The sequence below is a fragment of the Gymnoscopelus microlampas genome (genome assembly GCF_963454915.1).
Source record: "Gymnoscopelus microlampas genome assembly, chromosome: 1".
NCBI lineage: Eukaryota > Metazoa > Chordata > Actinopteri > Myctophiformes > Myctophidae > Gymnoscopelus > Gymnoscopelus microlampas.
In genome coordinates, this window is record NC_139962.1 from 44,195,640 (window position 1) to 44,220,013 (window position 24,374).

The following is a 24,374-nucleotide window of genomic DNA, read 5'->3' on the forward strand; positions in this document are numbered from 1 at the left end:
TAAACTCACCTAAACTCCTAAAGGGATCTAGATATAAATACATAAACATGGATACTTATCATCAATATGCATTTAATGTAACCGTTTGCACTAGAGAGGCTTCCAGAGTATTGCAAATACATTTATATTTTAAATGCAAGACATTTACAATATTCGCTAACTGTACCGGTTGTTTAGATTAGTATTTAAATATCAAAAGTTGTTTCTTATCTGTTGCCCTACCTTTAATATCTGTAGCCACCCTAGGAGCAGATAAGGGGCACAGTAATTTAACTCTGATAGGGTACACATAAGAGTGTTATTTTTGTACACTCTCAGAGGTACAGGTGGATACATTCATGACAACAATGACACACATGATTACATTGACACCTTAATTTCCCATGGGACCAATAAACGTCTATCTGTCTGAGGATTTTACCTCTGTGTCCTCCTGATGGATTGATTCGTATCAAATTCAACTGACCTGATATTCATACTGGGAATTCTTATTAGGATTACTATGTAACAGTAGCATTTGATTAATTAAACTGCCACCTTGACTGTAGGTATATGAAAAAATATTTGTATAATACTTGCCATTAAACGAGAGGTAATAAGGTTATTTGTAGCTGTTGTTAAGTGATGCAGTTCTCTTTAAAAATGCAGTTATTTAACAAAAAAACGTGAAAATAAAAAAAATACTGTATGCCTGTTACAGTTTTGTTTATAGTCAACAGCATGATTATATAAATAAATTCCTAAGTGAATTACTCTACCTCTACCCATCAAACTCTTATGTGAAAAAAACTATTATCAGTGTAACTAATAGTTACACCAGTACAACTACATCGACCATGATATTTATTAACTTGTCTCATAAACACCATCACCCTGGCTATTGCCACTTTATTGGCCGCTGTACAAATGAGCGGAGGGCATCGTCGACGGCCCCTACGCCAATAAAGGCCAGCCTCAAACTAGCCCTGACCTTTAAGTATGAACACATTAATCGGTGCAATAACCTTCAAACACAAAGAGAGATGATGAAAAACACTCATAGTGCTCATGAGGGAGCCCAGCGGATGCTCAAGGCAGCCAGCTATGCTTTCAGACAGCCAGGATTAATTTAGATGTCTGTGAGACCTCATAACTGGAACGCGATATTACACTCAATATTTATACAGTATATATTGGAATTTTAGATTGACGCCACATCACAGCCACTACAGTCTCTTTCCTGGTGGGTGCTCACCCTCACTCTCACTGCAGCCAGGCCCCATGCAAGGCTCAAAGTCCTGGGTGTGTGGGCAGGGAACGCTGAGGTCCAGCTGGGCTTTCAGCATCCTCTGCCTCATGCGCTTGCCCTTCTCGCACGTGGCCGAGCTGCAGGCGGACCACGGAGACCAGTTGGAATAGATGCACGTCTCAGGGGTGTCATCTGCGGAAGAGGAAGGAACCGTTTTTGTCTGATTCATACTTGGATGCGCATTGTGCTGCGTGGCAAAAATAGGCGATCAACAAGCTCACATCGCCTCACAGCGGGACGCGCCGTGAGCTTGTAGATTGCCTATTTTTGGTGAACGACACCGACGCACAACTATGTATAAATCAGGCTTTTACTGTTAACTGAGACATAGAGAGGGATACAAGGAGACAGACAGAAACTGTGTGTGTGTGTGTGTGTGTGTGTGTGTGTGTGTGTGTGTGTGTGTGTGTGTGTGTGTGTGTGTGTGTGTGTGTGTGTGTGTGTGTGTGTGGGAGGTGGTGGGGGTGGGGCTCGAGACCTTCCTCTTTCTCTTCCTGGGCGATATCTGCAACAATGTCATCCACATTATCTGGCACGATGTTGCACTGCTCACCCTACAGACACACAAACACATGACTTCAGCAAACTGCACCACTCTGCAAGTGATAAGCGCCTCTATGTCTATCTGCTACTGATGGCTATCATAGACAGAATGTGCGACAGCAGGCAAATAGGGAGGTCAGCTTAGACACCCATAGCTTCACTGAATTCTCCCCCATTGGTTATATTTTAGACAAACACGACAATACACTAATATACATGTTCATTCATTTTTTCATTCAAACCTTTATTTATTCTCAAAAGACACTGAGGTTGCCCTCATTTGCAGTGTCGTCGAGATACATCACAGTACAATTTCATATTCATAGCAATTTTCACATCAATGAGTGTGTGTGTGTGTGAGCGTGCGTGGGGGGTTCTATTCTCTGCTGAACAATCAGGCAATTTAATTATCCTTTTACCATAAAATCAATACCTGAGCTAAATAGTTCCATCTGTTTTTATTCTTCACCATAGAAATGAGCAGATAGTGGCTGAAAATGAGTCCCGTATTTATAACAGTTATACTATACACAGGACATTACAGCATAGCCAGACGTGATAGAATTGTTTTCATATACAAAGAGTCTACATGATGATCTCAGAGAATTCCATTCCAAAAGCTTGCCTGTGCTGTAAATGATCCCCTGGAGTGCACCTACAACAACAGGTACTTCAAAGAACCAGCCTCAGCTATCTTACAAGAATCAGAATAAATGTATCGGCGTAGAGTAAATGCGAAATTTCCATGTAGATAATATTCGATCCATTGATTTACAAGGAGGAGGCCCTGCGGAGAAGATGAAGAGACTCATTACACTGTGTCACACAGGCTGACTGATTCGCAGAACACTGTTTGTGTTCAGTAAATTCACCCATCCAACCCGGGCCCTGCAGGAAGTGCTGCTAAACCCGGAGTACTGCTCTATTGATCACACAGGACTGATCTGATCTTGTACATGGGGGCATGGGGAAAGCTGGAGCTGGAAGGAAAGCTTTCTCTTTGCCACCGATTTGGAAGCTTTTAATGGCATCTATATTTCACAGCACTGACTTGAAATATCGAACGACACTAGTTCCATTTCAAAGTGAATCTAATTTTCATGATTTATCACAGAATCCTCAACGACGAGGGGGGAGAGAGGGACAGGGGATCAGATGGAGGATAGTCAAGCAATAGAGACATGGTATCAAGTGAACAAACAAAGACAGTGGAGATGAACCTACATGTACTCTGATTCAGATTGAATCACGATTGCCGATGTAAAACAAAAGAGAAGCAGATATAACAAGGGCGTAACTCGCTGTTAAGGGTAACACGCAGAGGTTGACTTCCATTCAAACTATGTATATTTAATTGCCTATTGTGTGTGCTATTTATTATCTTAAAGTCCTGCTACCCAGAAGTTGTGTTTCTTTTGTTTGGTTAATATCTTTTTGAATCTTACCCATGAAAATCAAGGTTGTTTCTTGTGCTCTGCATATCTCCAAACATGTTTTACAATTAAAAGGAAAGTCTTATGTTTTCATCATGGTGTTTAGTTTGGATGATCTCTGTGGTTACTCAGAATAGGAACTGGTATAAGAGTATAAACAGACCTTTCTGGCAATGCGCTCCACCACCAACCTGGCCACCGGAGTGATGGCACCTCCCTCAGGGTCATAGAATGGGCTCTGGGGGTGATCAAGACTGGTCAAGGGACGGATCTTCTCCTGGGGCACCGTTGGCTTGTTAGGGGACTGAGGGGAAGACATGTACCCGACAAACACACACAGACACAAGCATACTGTATGTCAGAAGAGAGCACATGCAGATGGGCAACTACAGTAGTCAGCGCATTAATCTTTGGACTCGAAGCCACGAACAACAGGCTCCATCCTTTGAATAGCAACACAAGTTCATTTTGCCCTCACTCACTCAAAGTCGCACAAAGTAAAAGTCACACAGAAAGGACGAGGCGCAAAGTCCGTAGAGGAGCAGCAGCCAGCATGGAGCTGATACAGGTGCCACAGCCAGAGGCAGAAAACCAGAACACAACTCATTCATTCACCGCCCACTGAGGTCACACGGCGGAAACCATCAGGGATTTGGTGTGTAGGCTGTGGGTGTGTGTGGGTGATATAGTCCATTGGCCAAGACCCCAAATTGAACAAATCGGTACAAATTGGGTGGGCAAATTCTAGTTGTGATTTTTGTATTGCTATACTGTACATGCCTAGATTGTCATGCTGACCGGAAGCTTATTAGTGTTTTCACCTCTTAAAGTAATATACTGTTCAAAAACAGGAAAGCACCTTTCCTAGAAATCATTTGTATTTCATTATATCCTCTACCTGGGGTGTGTCTGCACTACTGGCAACCCATAGATACTTGTAATAAGCTCCTACTGTATGTAATTTTTGTAAAGTCATTTGTCTAATACACAGTGGTATTTAAGCCGCCATTGGTACTGCAGATTTTTTTATTTAATCATTGCAGTGTATTTTCCAATTAAGAATACTTTTTCAGGTAACACTTCCTATGCATTTCATATAATGCATATAAACATTTATAATTATGCATTATAATTGGATTACAACACTGTATAATTATATGTATACACACTCGTAATTTCTAAGCACTAATACCAACAATCATAACACAAAGCATTTTACAATTACTTATAAGGCCAAGTATTACAATACTTTATAATTACTGGATTGATTGATTGATTGATTGATTGGTTGAATACTTTATTAGTCAGTAATGTAAACAGCACAGGGTACAGTCAGACATTAAGGCTAAAAAGATATCACAACAAAGTCCTGGGATTTCCATTGTGGTCCTATGTATTCAATTCATCAACATAGCATAACAAAATACAATAATGCATGTCATCGACAAATACAAAACACTATACGTACAAAGGAGAAAAGGGAAAAACGTCAGCAGTGAATGACACCTCCTTTCTATGGGAAATTGCATTTACCTCCCCTTGTGGTCTCCTGATAGATAGTTTTTCAGGATAGTTTTGAAAGAAACCAGGCAGTGATTCACATGTTTTTAATGGATGGTGTCAGGGCATTCCACATTTTGGTGGCAGAGTAGTAGAATGAGAATGTTCCCATGTTTGTTCTATATTTGGGTTGTACCAGATCGTTGTTGCTCCCTCTAGTATTGTGGATTTGTGGCTGTGGGTGTCACTCACTTTGGAGAGGTAGTTAATCAGGTATGAGGGTATACACTAATAGACTGACTGTTATAATTATATCATCATTATAGAGTGATTATAAGTCAGTATACGTTGTGTAAGGATACACAGACAATTGGGACATAAACCAAGAAGTGGTATCGTCATCCAGTTCAATGAGGCTGCTGGCTCCATGTGTTGAATTGAAGATTGGGCATTCATCGATGATGCGTTCGACAGTCTGTGGTTTTCTGCATTCACAGAGATCATTGCTAAAGTAAAAGTGGTCAATGGTCAATCAGTGTGTGTGTGTGTGTGTGTGTGTGTGTGTGTGTGTGTGTGTGTGTGTGTGTGTGTGTGTGTGTGTGTGTGTGTGTGTGTGTGTGTGTTATATTATTATCTTTTAGAATCTTAAGCTCTCTCCTTCAAATCATAATGATGTTCTCTTTCTTCATAAAATAAGATTTTGTGCTACATCATGAACAATCCAGCTTTCTCAGCTCATAAACTTGCCTTGACGTCAAGCTCTGCAATTAGAGAACACTGCTTTTTTCAAAATCTTGTTTGTGTTTTTCATCTGATTGCTGCAAGACCACTTATCCTACACAATAGGCTTTTGAACCTATGACATGTACCTCTATCGACCCCTGAGGTGTCTCGCCTCCACTGCTCGCAAAGTGCTTCCGGACATTGAGTGGAAGATTTTTACTACGTGGCACTGCAGGGGCCAGCCGTCTAGAACTGTGTGTGGCCCCTTTTCCACCAAAAGAAGTTTGGTTCTAGAACCAGTGCCGTTCAAGATTCTTGGAACCTTGGTGCTTTCTAGTGAATCAGCCGCAACCCGGCTTGCGTTTCCACCAGATTTAACCAGAGCTATTGTACTCCGGTTCAGTTGGTGGCGCTAATGTACACCTAAACACCAAATATTGAAAAGAAGAAGGATACGTGATACACGCAAGTGTCGCTTTCCTACCGGATCGCTGTAATTTGGCAACCACTTAAAATAACTGCCCAAACCCTGTAATACCATATGGTTCCATGGTGTGCAACGTTAAGCAGACTTCTAATTCCTGTGCCTCTGTGGCACCTCGGGATGGAATCCCTCTCCCGGCGCTGTTTATTTATAATGTGTATAATGTGGTCACTTTACTGTTCACCAGGAACAGTAAAGGTTTAACCAAGTTGAATAAACCACTCAAATACAACAGTGGGGAGGAATTTATAAGGTCTTGACTTGAGGCACTCGGATGAAAATGAAATTGTAAACTTGAAGTACCCTAACCCTAACCCTCTTGGGTGCATGCAAGGAGCAACATCCAGTAGCCTACTCTATAAGCATGAATCAAAGTAAAACAGCCAGAAAGCTGAAAGACCATGTTGGCTTCAGAGAGAGTCCAGATAGACTTGGAACAGCTGAATGAGGGTGAATGAGGAATTTACAAAAAGCTCTGTGAGTGACACCTGATGGACATCATGTTGGAAGCTGTAAAATGCTCCTCAGGGCTTCTTCCAGGAGGTGAAGAAGGAAGCCTTTCCAGGCAAGCCTCATCAATGCTTTGTAGACAAGCATGTGCTGCTTATTTGTTGTACTTTCTTATCAGCTACTGACCCTTCCGCAATAATAAGACTCCACACAGAGGTCCCTCAGCCCTGCATCTTGGAATAATTTCCCTAGAATGGAAAGTAGATTGCAAATGGTGCGGAACTCCCCCATCCTGATGATAGTGTTTTGTTTTAGTTGTCATATCATTTCTGTTACCTTGATGTATAATGCCTGGTCAAACACGAAGATGATTGTCTTAAATATTTTTTTATTTCAAAATAACACAGTGTACTGTATGCAGAATTGCAGATTCAAACACATTGCTTTTATTACTTTTATAAATGTTTTAGTTGCCTTAGGTTCAAGATTAAATATGATACTGACTGGGCGCTCGGGTGGTGCAGTGGTAAAGTATCTGCCCACGGAGGTTGTGGGTTCGAATCCACCATGGTGCATCCGGCTTTGTCGAGCGCCTACACAAACACAATTGGCCTGTGTTCGGGGGAGGAAGGCGGGGAGGGTTATATCACTGCGCGTATTCCTGCGGGCTGGGGAGGCACCTGTCAGCAGGGAGTGTTGGGCGGGAGTATCCTTCCTCTTCGCCTTGCCTACTTGTTGTTAACTAGTTGTACAAACTCTTGTTTTATTTTATTGGATCTTGTTTATTCGATACACTTATTTGTTTTAGCTCTTACTCATTTGATTTTCCTATTTTGTCTCATCTGTTTATGAAAGTAGGTAGCTGATATGTTGCACTTTTACTTTAAAGCTAGGTATACTCTTAGTTGCTTGTTTTAGAAGAGAATGCACATAATACTTATGGTGATTACTAGTTTCGTTCCCTACCTATGTTGAATGCACTTATTGTAAGTCGCTTTGGATAAAAGCGTCTGCTAAATGACCGTAGTGTAATAACAAAATGTCCAATAAATATCAAAAGCTACTCCTGTGGATAGGCTATTAATTTACTTATTGACCTTATAAGCAATTTAATATAGGTAAGGTTTTTCCCACTCAAATGGTACAGATATCTGGTCTGGCCCATGGACTAATAGGGCCTGCCTACTACTTAGGTGAATGACATTGTCATTAAGAGTGGTTTACAGTATCTTTACTGCAGAAGTAGTGGTTAGAGACAGTGTGGATATACAGTAACAGCTCTGTTGAAGACTGTGTAACAGCAGATAATGGCATCATTCCTATTCCTCTTATGGCATCACATAAGATCTTCGGTTCAAACTACTGTATAGAACAAGTTTTTAACTGTATTATACTAGGACCTACCATCAGGTGGCAGAATCATACAGTGAGAGAAAGATCCCTCTCAGCCACGCAAGCTCTACCACAAATGACTTCTATTCCATATTAAACAGACTTCTGAATAATGTAATAATCTACAGCTTATCTTCTTGACGCTTGACCTGACCCTTATGCAAAACCTCTTTTTACCCCACGGCTACCTGAAAGTGTCTGTAAGCACACACACACACACACACACACACACACACACACACACACACACACACACACACACACACACATAGAGGGAGAGACAGACAGAGAGACGAGAGTCAAAAGGAAAAGAGTGGGTGAAATCATTCCGGGAGCCAGCCAAAACAAGCAGGAGACAGAAGTTCAATAGGTTCATCTTCTGAGGGATCAGCCAAAGGTTTCACAAATGCAGACACACACACACACACACACACACACACACACACACACACACACACACACACACACACACACACACACACACACACACACACACACACACACACACACACACACACACACACACACACACACACATCTGTATACTGCTATACTTGGGAGGACTTTCGACTGATTTTCATTGGCTATTATTACATTCATTCTCCAACCTCTGACCTTAATGGTCACCACATGCCTAACCTTAACCTTAACATCAATATTAAACTAACTCTTATAATAATAATCCTAACCTCGTGTCCTAGCCCACAAAAAAACATCTTGCAATGTGAGGGCCAGCAAAATGTCCTCACTTCCTGTCATTTCCCACACCATTATATCCATGTGAGGACGCTACAGAGATATCAGTACAAGTACTCTACATAAAAAACACAAACACACGTACGCACGTGAGCCACACACATCCTAATCTATTACTAGCGACTGGAGACATTGTGGAGACAGCAGACGGTGCACCTGAGGATAAGGGCGTGAGAGGAAGTATTTCAAAGATGTTGAAATAGAAATAGATCGGGTGATGACAGTGTAATGATCGGAGGCTGCTAGAAAGTGGAGAGGTAAGATGTAGGGTTATCATCCGAATCTGGATGTGTGCAGCGGACCAGAGGTGAGATGGAGGAGCTAGGCATAATGACAGAGTCTACAGTGTGAGTGTGAAGGCAAGAGGCTGCCTGCAAGAAGACCAAGCTTGTGGTGAGAGATGGAATGAGGGTTACCATGGGGTAAAAGCTAAGTGTACAACACAAAGTGATTGCTGAGGGACAGCGGTTGTAATGTCCCCGTATAACCCTGTGTTGTGTTGTCCACTCAAAACACGGGCAGCGGTTTGGTGTTGATTAGAGGCTTCGGAGCCAGGAGTCTGAACAAATAAATGTGTCCAGAATAGACAAAACAATAGACAGAAATCATAATATTTTCGAAATGGCCAGAGTCTCAAATTGCCATTCTCTAAATTAAATATTTCACTTTGGTAGAATTGTTCTCGTAACTCTGGAGGACATTTGTGGGTTTTAAACTGCCACTGCTGGCCACACTAGGGACAATACTCTCACTTCAATTTTGAAAAGTAGATAAAGAAATAAAAAATGTTACTATTGACGTGAGACACAGTCTGATGTTTACTTCCTTTAAATACAAATCTTTTTCAGTTTCCACATTTGTAACTATCAATATTGAGTGCTGTCTAAATACAAACAAACGTGAATGGGTTTAGAGCAGCCAACATTGGAAATAAAGTGAGTTGGAAGTAAAATTCCTCCTTTACAACTCCAACTCTACAGTAAAATCGGATTTATACTTAGTTGTGTGCTGCACCGAAAATAGCTTATCTACAAACTCACACTCGCACTGCAATGCATTTGTGAGCCTGCCCTGTAGATCGGCTATTATCGTTGCGCAACTAAGTATAAATCGGGCTTTAGCAATCGATGTTAGAGTAATTCAGTGCTGTCACTGACCTCATAAGAAACCCCGCTGTCGGTGCCCGCATCCCAGGGGATCATGTCTTGCACAACCCTCTGGGCCCAACCACACTCCTTGGTGCAGAGGTCCTCAGCAGACAGGCCCACATTCCAGTCTGGACTGGGCCCCAGCATGGTCAGGAACGACATAAGGTGACGGGCCCTGTCCACCGAAAACTCTGCTGAGGGCGCAGCGCGCCTGAGAGAGAGAGAGGCAGAGAGAGAGAGAGAGAGAGACACAGACAGACAGACAGACAGACAGACGGGAAGAGAGAAAGAGAGCCAGTTGTGGATGAATCAGAACCATGTGTTGGTATGTTTCTGCCAGGTAGCGAAATTAGATAATAACATTTGAAATCAGCAGGGGGTTGGAAAACTACATTTGGGGATTGAGTGGAGACTGATATTGGTAAATATTTCATATAGCTGCTGCACAGAGAGGAACGGATCACTGTGTCTCTTGCATGCCATTTATATCCAGCACCAGCCACTACCACGCACCGATAGAGAAACAAGCATTTAATCCATGATCATCTGTGAGCTGGGTTTGCCCTTTGCGCTTGAAAACTTTTGTCAGAACGATCAAGTGGTCACAGATAAAAACATCCTAAAGACAAGTTCCAAGTACCATTTTCAATGCAGACATATTGCTTAGGTGTTATACTGTGTACCAGCAACTCCTGAACAGTTAACTTCATGTTGGTCCTCAGAGACACCTGAAACAGACTTCCAACTTCAGCTGTGGTTACCCTTGGCATGTATAAATGTCTGCTTTGAAAAAGGTCCAAGTGTCAAACGGTGAGTGAGTGAGCGAGCGAGTGAGTGAGTGAGTGAGTGAGTGAGTGAAGGAGTAGGAGAGAGAGCAAGGAAGTGAACAAGGAAGTGAGTGGGTGTGGAAAAGCATGTTCCAGGGAAACTGTCAGGGGGACAATCAAGAAATCACATAAAGATTATGACACATAGGCATTTGCTGTTGCCCGAGGGTATCCAACTGAAGGAAGGCATATCAGCAAGGGCGAACCTGTTCAAATAAAGGCTGAGTATGTGACATGGCCGCCAAACGCGGTTGCTTCGGATATTAAGTTAGAATTCTCTGCGGAGGAGAAATTGGAGTTAATCTGGGTGCAAAGGAACCACATCACAGAGCCAAAAACGGCAACCTTTCTTGAGTCACAGAATGGCTGCATAATGCCATGGTGAGGTTGGCAGCCAACAACACAAGCTGTGATTTCAATCAATTCTCCACTGTAAGGAAATCCCAACAGGACTACTTTTACATGAGGAAATTATGTTCAAGATGTTCTTTAGCCGCACAGCAGAATTTGACAGAACGTCAATCCAACTTGGCGGAACCAGGGTCCAACAACAAGGAGCTATGGAAGCACAGGCGTTTGACATTAGATTTCTTCTTCTTTTTTTTTGATGGATAGATATTTTGATGGATAGATAGATAGACCTTTATTAATCCAGAGGGAAATTCAGCTGTCAGAGCAACACTGCAGTAGAAAGGAAACAAAGATACAGGTAAGGTAGGTAACAGCAGGTACAGAGTAGTAGTAACACAAGTAACAACAAGGGTAACAATATAGCTGCAAGCAGCAACAAGCGGTTTCGAGGGAGAGGGAGAGAGAGAAAGAGAAAGAGAGGCAGTGAGAGAGAGGCAGAGAGAGAGAAAGAGAGGCAGGCAGAGAGAGAGAGAGAGAGGCAGTGAGAGAGAGGCAGAGAGAGAGAAAGAGAGGCAGGCAGAGAGAGAGAGAGAGAGAGAGAGAGAGAGAGAGAGAGAGAGAGAGAGAGAGAGAGAGAGAGAGAGAGAGAGAGAGAGAGAGAGAGAGAGAGAGAGAGAGAGAGAGAGAGAGAGAGAGAGAGAGAGAGAGAGAGAGAGAGAGAGAGAGACCATCTTGTCTTTAAAAAGTGAACATGCATTAATTAACAAAGTCATGATTTTTGTTCAGCGCCCCCCCTTGACCAATTGGAGTAAGGTTGGTTTCAGTGATACTTGGAATGACCCTCTACATTATTGCAAAGTTTCAAACAAATGTGAGTCTGCATGTACGTGTTGGGGCAGACGAATAATTTTCATAAAACTGCAATATTCATTGGCTCATAAAAGCTTCATTTTTTCACTTATGGAAAATCCGCTTCCCCAGTTTGTCGGCATAGGTCCAAAGCTCATGTGTAAAATGTTTCGTGCAGATTGCTCAAAGATCCCAGGAGGAGATAGATTTTTACTGTTTTTCATATAATTCAAAAATGGTGGGAAATCTAAAGGTCAGAGGTCAAAAGTCAAAGTATGAAAGTTGTTAGGCATGAGGAGACGCATATGTGTATCGAAGTTTCATGGCTGTAGGTCAAACAGTATGTATTGTAGAAATGCTCAAATATTAAAACGATTTGAAAATAGCATACCTACAAGCTGAATCTTTTTTATTTGGCTTGTAGGTCGGCTATTTTAACTTTTTGAATTATACAGTTTATATAGGCTATAGTGTAGCTGTTGGGCAGACGGCGTGTCTGCCCAACAGCTACGCTATAGCCTATATAAACTGTATGTCCCCATTTCATCTTGTTTTTGAATAAATATCCTTTTTTGATATCATGAAGTGGCCAAAATAGGGAAGCCAAGTTGCAATTGGTGAAGCATGTGGCGGTGGGTGTAATATTTACTCACACAGGATAAACAACTGATGACAAATAAATGAGCAGACAAAAATGGAACTGGAACAATATAAAACTCTCTCCTGATGGTTGAAAACTTGCAACGCACTTGAAAATGTATTTTTGGTTTATTAAAGAGCTAAGAGCTGCTGGTTAGAAATGAATATCCGAATATAGACAATCTACAAGATTATGACATACCCAGCTTCAGAGTTCATGAAATACAGTAAGTACATTAGTACAACACACATGACACAGGAAAAAGTTTGTACAGGATTTTCAACTTCTTTATTTTCTCTCTATGGCAATGTAATAAACATTTGTAGTTGCCCTCTTTATCCAACCTTAGGGGCAGTATGTCAGCAGTCTGTTGCAGCTGGGGCTGATACAAAATGCTTGCCCTCGATTGGATAAGCTTGGATAAACAAGCGTCTTTTTATTTTCAACCCCGGAGTTAAACTAGAGAACTTCACTTAGGTCATTAAAGTTGATAGATTCCAACACCCCATCACCTTACTCTCTCACTTTTGCTTTCTATCCATCCCTCCTTGACTGCCAATTACAAGTCACCTTTGTATGGGGGCAAGGTGGCTGTGTGAGATAAACCTCAGACCTCCAGTGTTCACCGAGAACAAACCCAGGGGATCCAGGACTCAACTCATGTGTTCTTAAGGGATTAAGTCTATTCCACATCCTCAGAGGCCATTATTATTAGCGTGAGAGGACAGGACAGGCTGCGTGGAGCCAAATAGGTTTACACTGGCATGGTGACAGCCAAGAGGAAAGGAGTCATTGGCTAATTGTTTCAGGTGATAATTTTAGCGTGCAATCAGGATCTTCCAATCCCCAATTAATCTCCTTGGCTTGGCCTAATACCAGGTGTAATTAGTTTCACTGTCAATCATTTGTCAAGACAAGTGCGCCACATGCACATGCACATGCACATGCGCGCGCACGCACACACACACACACACACACACACACACACACACACACACACACACACACACACACACACACACACACACACACACACACACACACACACACACACACACACACACACACACACACACACACACACACACACACACACACACACAAACACTCACACTCACACTGGGTATTACCTAAATGCCTGGCAATCTCCATTATTTCTGACTACCATCCGCTTTTCTCTCCTCTAAAATGTACTAGTTACTGCCCCAGCACAAATGCAAGCACAAGCACATAAACACACCCACAAACCACAATAATCATCACCCTAGCTCTCAGAGCAACAGACACAGATAAAGCAGGCAGCTCATTAAGAGCTTTTTCTCATTATTGAAAACCCCTTATTTCCTACTGTTGACAACCCCCTTATTTCCCTGCCTGGCTGGGTGGCTGAATGGATCCTGCTAATCAAATGGAGCCCACGGAAAGCTCAGGCAGTCCTCTGGTTGTTAGAGAGGCCTGAAAGGAGGAAGTGGGAGTTGGAGTGGGAGAAACGTGCATGTTTGGAATGGAGGTATAGCTGTCATAGGTGCAGCTATTCCAACCCAAGAACTGAGCAGACGGGATTGACTGAGAACGAGAGAAAAAGCGATAGAGATAGCAACAGTGTGACAGCTGGGACTGGGTGGCGGGCGAGAGGGATGCACACAACGTGGTGAGAGGGATGCACACAACGTGGTTGGGGGTAGCTTTTATCATCACCTGTGAGACGGATTGAGTGATCTCTGTTAGCAAGGTCTAATAGGAATGATATGAGGAGAATTGTGTGAAAATGTTTTCGATATCACCAGCTTTTGTGTGTGTGTGTGTGTGTGTGTGTGTGTGTGTGTGTGTGTGTGTGTGTGTGTGTGTGTGTGTGTGTGTGTGTGTGTGTGTGTGTCTGTGTCTGTGTCTGTGTGTGTGTGTGTGTGTGTGTGTGTGTGTGTGTGCGTGCGTGCGTGCGTGCGTGCGTGTGTGTCAAGCGAGAGGATGCGGATCATTCCCATGTGTTAAAGCCATAGACTGTAAAAAAAAAACATATGGACGAAGGGAGCCGTGACGTCACCAGTGGTTTCTACAGACTCATTTTGAAGCCACTATTCACTAAATTATTATTATAATTAATTCAAATCCACCGTCTTGGAATGTACAGTGCCGAAAAGCAACCGGAAAAGAATGCTATTGGGTGAAAGGGCAACGAGAGTCGGACCAGTAGAAACCCTAGAAGCATACACTACTTTATCATCAATTTCAAAATTAATGGGACCATAATTTACCAAAATGCATATCCTGATAGTTGAAAGAAGACTTTAAACTAGTGACTGAAAGCATAAAGTATTTATGACAATGTTTACTACGGTAATAAAATCAAGTGTAAAGTCAGGAATCAGCGACACCTTCTAGGCCATTAATGAGAACTGCAGAGTTTTAATGACTTCCTTATTGGCGTCATATCCAGAACTGGATGCTTGCCGCCTGGCACAAGCATATGTATGGTAGTCCTGATTTGTGATTTGCATGCCGAATTCCCATCCCCATGTGAGTGTGTGTGTGTGTGTGTGTGTGTGTGTGTGTGTGTGTGTGTGTGTGTGTGTGTGTGTGTGTGTGTGTGTGTGTGTGTGTGTGTGTGTGTGTGTGTGTGTGTGTGTGTGTGTGTGTGTGTGTGCGTGCGTGCGTGCGTGCGTGCGTGCGTGCGTGGGGGTGGGTGGGTGGGTGTGTGTGTCAGTGGTGTAAAGTAACTAAGTGCATTTACTCAAGTACTGTACTTAACACAGTGTGTGCCAAAAACGCTTCGGACCGTTTTTGAAAAGCCATGCGTGGAGTGCCATAAACGGTTATAACCATTTAGCAATTATTTTCCTTTTTTTTCCCCACAAGGGGCGCCCTAGCGCAACTTTGGAATCACCCACGGTGCCTCTAAAATGGAAGGGACAGATGTGGATGGGTGCCAAAAAACCTGGCTTCCGTCCATTCCCATTCTATCTCCTTGATAAAAACCTCCGGATCTCCTTAAAGGTTTCATGACGTTCAGTTTTACCACACATTAAAAGTCTTTGTCATGGTCCTTCAAACGTGTATAAAAAGTTTTTACAAAAAAATCCACTCCATTGATCCATGGCAGGTGTTTTTCTCTCACATTTCTAAAGCCTTTTCAACTGCAATGAAAAAATAAATCTTTGCCTGCGGGTGTCGCTGTTGAGGGATTTTGCCTGTCAATCATCGCCTCTGCTCCGCCCCCCCAAAGGAAAGGATAGGGGCTAGGAGGAGAGTGGGCGGGATTAATGGGCTATGACTTCACTGCCGAAGGAACAATCTCAGATTACTTTTCAGCCTAATTATTCAGAAAACCCCAGACCACAGAAAATCCACTGAATGTTCAAAGTTCAGATTTTTTGGGTGTAATTGAGGTCATAAAACCCCCAACAAAAACATAATAACAAGCCATTTTCGGTGCACGATCACTCCGCAATGGCGGCTCGCGTGAGAGATGTTGATATTCCAGGCGTGCATGTACATGCATGTGTGCGTGCGTGAGTAGTAAGATTATACTGTAAATGCATAGTTATGTGTAGGCGGTTGCATTTGCATGAGTGTAAAGGTCACATGTGCTCCTATAGGGAAATGCTGGGCTCAAAGCCGTGTCTCTGTTGTGAGTACTATAAACGTTCCTTTATGTCATTTGATAAGATACTTGAAAATATAATTGAAAATTATCTCAACAAACACACTACAACCTGCAATACTTTACCTAGAATCTTAATAGCTTCACTCTGACCAAGTATCTCGTTCCCTGACACGTACAGTATGCAAATGAGCTGGGCACGGGGGGGTTAATTTTATCAATATTTCTGAGTTGTTAATTAGACAACTGTCAGTCGATGGTAATTTCCACATGCTCCTTAAACTTCCCCAACTAGCACAGTCTCCCCAACTAGCACAGTTCTGACATTGTGCCATGGCACAGTTTTTCCTACTGCATTTTAATTTGTCTACCTTTCTTTCTGTCTATTTCTCTCTCTTATTCTCTCCTTCTCTGGGTTTCGGTGGATTCATTGCTGCTGTAACGTATGATAATGCATGTGTAAAATCCATTAAAAAAAAAAAACGTGTCTGGAAAAAATGTGTAAACAAGACAAGGTCAAAACCTTCGTTATGTCTCGACCACAGTGTAAATAATAAGTGTACATTATTGTTGAAAGCGGTGATGTGAATTATATACTGTTTCCCCCCTTTCCTCACCTGTTTCATGCAGATGCAAGATATTACTCAATACGCTACCCTATGGGGGAAGAGTTATTTTAAAAGGAGGGAAGATGCAAATTGATGTAACTGCACAATTTGTATGACATACTTTTTGTTTTTCAGTATGTTAATATACTGTAGGTATCTGAGGTCCCCAAAACATTTTGGAAAATGGAGACACACAAGACAAGTGGCTCAAGAAAGATTTTTGGCACCATCTGCTGTGAATGTCTATTGACATTTAAAGGTCTAAAACCCGAATATAAGATGGCCCCACTTCTTCAGATGCATTTCAAGAAAAATAAAATCTTATATCCAGGTCAACACAGTAATAATCCCATCTGGATAGGGCTTTACAATATAATGAAGTTATAGTGAAACCATGAAGAATCGGGGCATTCTCTTTCCCTAGGCATTATATTTGGTCAAGCTAACTTCACATCTTATGCTGAAGAAGTGGGAACAATCAGTAAGGAAAGTATAGGATCATAACCTGTTCTGTGCCTGTTATATTGGTATGCAACTCGAACTGATTCGGCAGAAGCAGACTTTAGTCCCATGAGAGGTGCCCGTGTCAGTCAGTCAGTCAGACAGACAGACAGACAGACAGACAGACAGACAGACAGACAGACAGCGACATTTGCGAGTATAGGGCGCATTGCTTGTCCAACCCAAAAATATTGTTACTGTACATCTGCAGCCAGGGCTTAATTTGTGCCGGAACTGACCGTAGTCGAGCTCCGGTACCTGCCTGCTGGGCTCCGGTAAATGTACTGTAGAAGGTGCTCTTTATTAGGAATTCAACTTTCACATTTTCCCCTCAATGTCCCTTTACTGCAATGGAAAAGGACCGTGGATTAAATTGAACTGAGTTACACCATAAACTGAGTAATCGCCACAATTTAAACACTTTATTAGAAAAATGGTTGCGCCCGTGAGCCGGGTGATCTGACTCGCTCTCTAGGTTAGTTGCAGAGGGCTCCGCAAATAACGCAAAGGCCCGCTTCTCAAGAGAGAGAGAGAGAGAGAGCAAAAAAATACCATGACGAATGATCAGGTAAACGTGTGTTCTCTCTCTCCTTTCCAAGTTTGATGTCTGTAAATAAGCAGTAACATTACGCAGATGCACATCTCTCTCTAGTAGTCTGTCTGTGTTGTTAACCAAGCTGGGCAGTGAGTAGGCTATCTGTCTGTGTTCTGTGACTTTGTGCCCGACAAAAGTGAGAGTGATAAACCGCGTTGCTCGTGAACATGCCATGGTTTCATACGCGCGTCGCGTGTCTGTCTGTCTGTGACTGTGAGAGAGGGAGGGAGAGATGCACCCCTCCCCTCCATGACCTTTAGTCTGATTCATGAGCGTCGGCACCTAATAATTTACAAATTAAGCACTGTCTGCAGCCCACTTCAGAAGGTTCCACATATTGCCTAACACAAAGGTGAGAAAATGACCTAATACCTTACATGTAATGTGAACAATCAATAATCTAGACTAGAGCATTAACAATCAAAAACATCACACATTAGGCAGACTGTCTTTTTACAATTACTATATTTGTTCAAATTCTTTCCCTCCTTCTACCTTTCCACATGGTTTCACCCTTCATTCCAGAAACCATTATTCCGTACATAATGACATTAATATGAATAGAACCTCCATACTTAATTAAGCTCCAGTGTTCAAACAAGCTTTAATTAATCGATAATTCATTCTCACATTCAGTTTGCTCTCTGCACCCCTTCCCCTCACCCCACCCCAAACCACACTCACACAGTTCTCTGTATCACTTGCTCTCTCTATTTCTCTCATCCGCTTTTTCAAAGCAGGGGAAATTGGAACCGTTAACTGACAAACAGCCATTTACGTAAAACAAGTTTGCCTAGTTTTGATGTGGAGCCTAGAGATGGCTATTAACCTTCATGGAGTCAAAGACTTTCAAGAGTCATCTAACACATTAAAATGCAAAAATACAATCAATACATACACTTACACACGAAAGTGCACCTACGAGTAGACCCATAATATACCTCACATGCATGTATACACATATACCGTACTGTAATGATACACATACAGCACAGTACTCAACTACAGTGCATGCCTGCATAGTTTAGGTACACAAACCACACACACAGACACAGACACACACGCGCACACACACACACACACACACACACACACACACACACACACACACACACACACACACACACACAACCACCATGTCACGATGATTGGCGATAAAAATCATTGATATCGATATGTGTTTGTCGTGCAGGCATGTAAAGTTAATGAAATGAGGATTTAAATAGAGCGCATAAAGAGCATTATCTGAACGTGGGAGAAAATACATTAAGCATGATTAATTATTCTGCATATAAACAAGATACGAAGCTCATTATCCTCGGTGGATTTGGTTGCTTCTGTCACTGTGTTCTTGCTTTCAGAGACTAAAGCCTAATTTATACTTTGTCCCACGATGGTGTCACTTGCAGAAAATAGCTCATTTCTGAGCGACACCGCCAGACTTAAGTCTCAGCTCCTCTCTGAGGCTGGGTGCTCAAGGAAACATAATTGCACAGGCCTTTTTCAACGGAATCTCTTCTGTACAAGCACAGCTAATGAGCTCCTTGTTTGGCTCATGAATAAGAGATTAACCACTTAAACCCTATATATTTGGCTGACCAGGGTCCTCCAGGGGTCTGTACTGTACTTGGCCCCCTCCTTTTTTCCCCACTCTACAACAAATCTCTTTGCAGAAAATGGCGATCTGCCAGCTCACAACGTGTCGCGTTGTGATGCTTTCACCTATTTTCACTGAAGGTTCGCCCATGTGAATGTATAGAAGTAAAATAGTGTGAAGACTGATGTGGATAGCAGTTCCACGGCGCCTCTGTCTGAGCCTGAGCTGGGTCATTATCACAGATCAACCAGTTGGCGTTGTAATATTCCAATACCTCCCTCTGAAAAACAATGCAAGCTATGGATTTGGACATCCATGTTTTGACATGTGACAAACAAACGAGACATTGCTATGATGACAACGGAGAATACTTACACATTCAATGGTTGCCAGGCTGGCCACTGAGCCTTCATCTTAATGACTGTCAGGACGTCATCACCCTGCAGGACAGAGAGGGGGGGAGGGGGAGGGGGCGGTAGAGGCAACACTTAATCTGAGAATCAACACATGGCACATGACCACCAGTGGTGGAAAAGTGCTAACATTTTTTACTTAAGTAAAAGTATCAATACTGCAATGTAGAAATGTTCTGTTACAAGTGAAAGTCCAGTATTCATAATATACTTGAGTAAAAGTACAAAAGTATTGGCATCAAAATATATTTAAAGGACCAAAAGTAAAAGTGCTCAATATGCAGAATTTCACAAGTTTTCAAATGTCTAAAATGTATAAAAATCTTTTAAAAATAGCAGATCTACAGTACAAGGTTACAACGAATCACAGATCGGCTTGTAGATCGGTTATTTTCAAATAGCCAAAGCATAGGGCTGAAGTGGTTAATGTATGTTTTGTAATAATCAAAATCAACAAAGCAACTAGTAACTTCAATTTTCAAATAATTGTAGTGGAGTAAAACGTACAATATTTGCCTCTGTGATGTAGTGGAGTAGAAGTACAAGTATTGAAAATTGGAAATGCTCCAGTAAAGTCAAATTGCCTCAAAATTTTACAGTCCTTGAGTACATGTACTTAGTTACTTTCATCCACTGATGACCACACACACACATGCACGCATGCACACTTTGCACACACGCACGCAAGCACGCACGCACGCACACACACACACACACACACACACACACACACACACACACACACACACACACACACACACACACACACACACACACACACACACACACACACACACACACACACACACACACACACACTCATTTGTCTCCAACGCATGAATGATGAATATCAAGTGAGCTACTTAAGATGGAACGTCAGCACCATCACTTCATAAAAGTTGGATAAATATTTAATCCGTAGCTCTGGGCTGGGCACTTTAGGTCAGAGCATGTCACTGCTCTGTGTCTGCACTGACCTCACATGAGAAGAACGGTCCACGTTCAAACCAGGTTAAAACCAAACCATGACATTATGGACTTATCTCACACTGAGATGTGAAATAAATCCTACTTACACATCTGCATGAACACACATACACAGCTAAATCTTTCACTACTTTAATACTCATGATGATTATATGTATGTACTGTATGTCTATGTAGTTAGTTACTTTACTTACTTTCTTTCTTACTTAGGCATATGGACCGATAACGTAGTACTTTAGTATGTAGTACTGCTGAATGAATGAATGAATCAATCAATCAATCAATCAATCAATCAATCAATCAATCAATCAATCCACAGTTTAAGATACAGTAACATGAGCGTAACGAGAGAGCAACAAGAGAATAATCTGTTCCTCTTCACCACAGCTCATACCACTCATGCTTGGTGTAAAGCCATGGCCACACCTGTCACCTACACGGTTGTGCCTTTCATCCACATTATGACCATGTTTTTAGACCAAGAAAACTGACTTTTTGGAAAGCTCTGTCCAGGGTGAAGATGTTTTTGCATGTTTTTGCATTGTCGTGTGAACATGGAAACAGTGCTTTTGTCTGCCATGTCATAGTGTACGCCAAAGTTTATTTTGACGCCATCTCCTTGCACTGTTATCTCCTTTGCTTACATCGGGATATTTTGTGCAATGCCGGACGTGGGACAAAATAGGGCTGGTTCTAACCCTGCTAACAGGACTTTTCACGTTTAAACTTAAATGTACAGTACAGTTTGTATTCCGCCATATTGAGGAACAGAGGCGTCAGAATGTGCTATGGAGGTCACTTTTATGTTTTATATAATCCAACAGTTTGATGACACAGACGCGACAAACATTGTTTTATTCAGGCAGTGGACCGTAAACAAGGCTACGTAAAGGGGCCAAGGGGGAGAGCTAAGATACAGTATGTTATGTTCTAGGCACTGGGAGGCAAACTGGAGCCAAATTAAGGTTTAATGCATTGAAGTCAGAGCCGGGTGGACACACTTATGAATAAACACCAACTTTGAATGATTGCGATCTTTGTCAAATAATCGGTTCAGAAAATAAAAGAAGACATAGTACACATTGTCTCTGATTGTCTTCTTTTCTATGCAGATTGTGTCATTTTATTGAGGTATCTAAAGCACATAGACGTTTCTGATTTGGCTGTATGGGCTGTCATCGCAAGACTTTTGTGCATGTAGACGCAAGAGGAGAAAAAACTCAGTGTACGGCTGTACGTGTAGACTAGGCCTAAGACAGGAATTCAAAAGGAAGAAAAGTTGCAATTAAAATTACACAGAGGCTTTTGTGCCCAGCCTTCTTCATTATAGATGCAATTTATGACATCATATTCAGCTGGTAATGGCTCTTTGGCAATAAGTATGGGGATAGCAGCTGGCAAGGTTATAAATCCAGATGAATAGAACACCATGCACTTATTGTTTTAGCTGGGAATAGCGGTGTGATATATGGTACAATATGGACAGCAGCCTGTTGAATATTTTATGAACATTCTCATTTGCCATGACTTTCTTACAGTACATATCATAACAGAAGAATATGTTAATATAGTCATATTTACAATTCTCTGCTGTCGGCCCTGCAACAGTGTGCTCAATATAGCAAAACCAAAGAGTTGCGCACATAACTCACACATAACAGTAACTGTGCCCCTTTTTAATAAGGCCTGCAAGGCTGCCTAATGACAGAGTTCTACATTAGCTATGTGATGGAGAACTTGAAGACAAAATCAATCAATCAAAAACTTCACTCTGAGCACTTCTTTACGCAATTATCAGATTTCCACAAAAATATGTACCAGTGCTTTAATCTGATACCCGTCTGATAGTGATACGATTGCAAGGTACATTCTACAATGCAATTTCTTCATCATGCAATGAAGGATCACATGAGAATACATTTGAGCTGTATTCATGCCCCACACAATGTATTAACCATATGAACCCTAGCGTTCCTATTCTGGGCATGTCATAATAGGAGAACATTGGGTGAAAATAAGCAGACATTTGCTGAAGATTCACAGAAAATAGCAGATCTACACTGATGGAGAAGATATTTGGTGTAAAATAAAAAGGAGGGGACCAAGTATAGATCCAAGGGGGACCCCGGTCAACGAAGTACAGTAGTGTTTATGGTTAAAACAGTAACAATATGTAATGTACCCTCTACTACTATTATCCCCCCTTTCAATTCAATTCAATCTTTATTAGTGGACTCAGATCCATAGAAATACATTAAATAAAACAAGACAGGAGACTTACAATGACTACACTACACTGACAAGACATACTATTATCTAGATCCATAACTCTATAAAAACTTGCAAAACCCATAAAAACAAGTGACACATTTGACAGGGCCCTATACCAGGGCTGCTCGCAAAGAAAAAATCACACCCTGTGTGAAGGTAGCGGCGCCTTTGAATACATTATGTCATCGATATGTGTTTATAATGTGTTTATAGCCATGTGTCATGTGAAGCTTGACCAATCACTTTGTTGACGGGTCTGACCAATCAGAGCGTCGACGACAGATAAAGTTAAATTGAGGATCTAACTTTAAATAACTTACCTAGAAGGAGACTTTAGCCAAATAAAAATATATACAAAAAAAAACATGAGGAAATAAAAAATAAACCTTGACATCATAGTGATGTCATGAATAGTCCCCTTGCCTGACAAATCACAACCTTGACGGGCCTGACCAATCAGAACCTTGACGGGCCTGACCAATCAGAACCTTGACGGGCCTGACCAATCAGAACCTTAACGGACTCTTGGATTCTCGATCGTCTCTATCAAACCATTCTGTCATAACGGATGACTGGGTCCCGAACTCAGACTTTCTATACATTCACCCTTCATCTGTTCTTGTATCTTTCTCTTTCTATTCGTCATATTAACTTTAAATAACTTACCTAGACGGAGACTTTAGCCAAATGAATAATAAGATGAAGTCATTGTCATCGTTTATATAGACATCGAATTCTATATTCATGACATCATAGTGATGTCATGAATAGTGACCAATCACAACTTTGGCGCACCTGACCAATCAGAACGTTGACGCACCTGACCAATCAGAACGTTGACGCACCTGACCAATCAGAACGTTGGCGCACCTGACCAATCAGAACGTTGACGCAAAAGCCAGGCATAGAGGGCTAATATCCGCTCTATACCTAAAGGTATAGAGCGGCTAGCGCCGCTAAAAATAGTGAGAATTTGCTGTCGTTTGAAAGAAAAGGATGCTGCCAAACAGGAACACTTGCACACTGTGTTCTGATTAGCCTTGTGTGTTTTGTGTGTTTTTGTATACATATAATTGCATCTACAATGTAAAATGTTAAGTTTTGATTTCATCAAAGAGTGCAAATGGACCTGTAAGGGACCATTCAACATTCAGTATTTTGTCCTGTACTGTATGTAGGAGCAACAGAAGAAAAAAAGATGATTGAGAAAAAGAAAGAAGGATGGTAAAAGCCTGACAAAAAATGAAATATCTCAGAGATTTGCTTGGGGAGACTGAGTTGTGTCCATACCTATCTCTATTGACAGTTGACATTACTAAACCAGTGCAGCTCCTATAACGTATCATCATTAAACTATATTATCCATCAAGCAGTTCCCAGTGAGCCTTACGGGGAACGTGACCCTTTGGAAGGGTCGAGA

The 24,374-nt window shown here is 41.8% G+C and overlaps 1 protein-coding gene across 1 annotated transcript in view; it reads right to left on the reverse strand.

The window, feature by feature from the left end:
* The window catches only part of spon1a (spondin 1a), a 120,499-nt gene that overhangs the window by 9,824 nt on the left and 86,301 nt on the right, over window positions 1–24,374 (reverse strand). The window contains exons 7-11 of the mRNA XM_084062931.1: window positions 19,659–19,723; window positions 9,727–9,928; window positions 3,428–3,568; window positions 1,767–1,842; window positions 1,235–1,420 (exon numbers count right to left, since the gene is read on the reverse strand). Coding sequence (XP_083919057.1) covers window positions 1,235–1,420; window positions 1,767–1,842; window positions 3,428–3,568; window positions 9,727–9,928; window positions 19,659–19,723 — 670 coding nt within the window. The remainder of the gene's footprint in view (window positions 1–1,234; window positions 1,421–1,766; window positions 1,843–3,427; window positions 3,569–9,726; window positions 9,929–19,658; window positions 19,724–24,374) is intronic.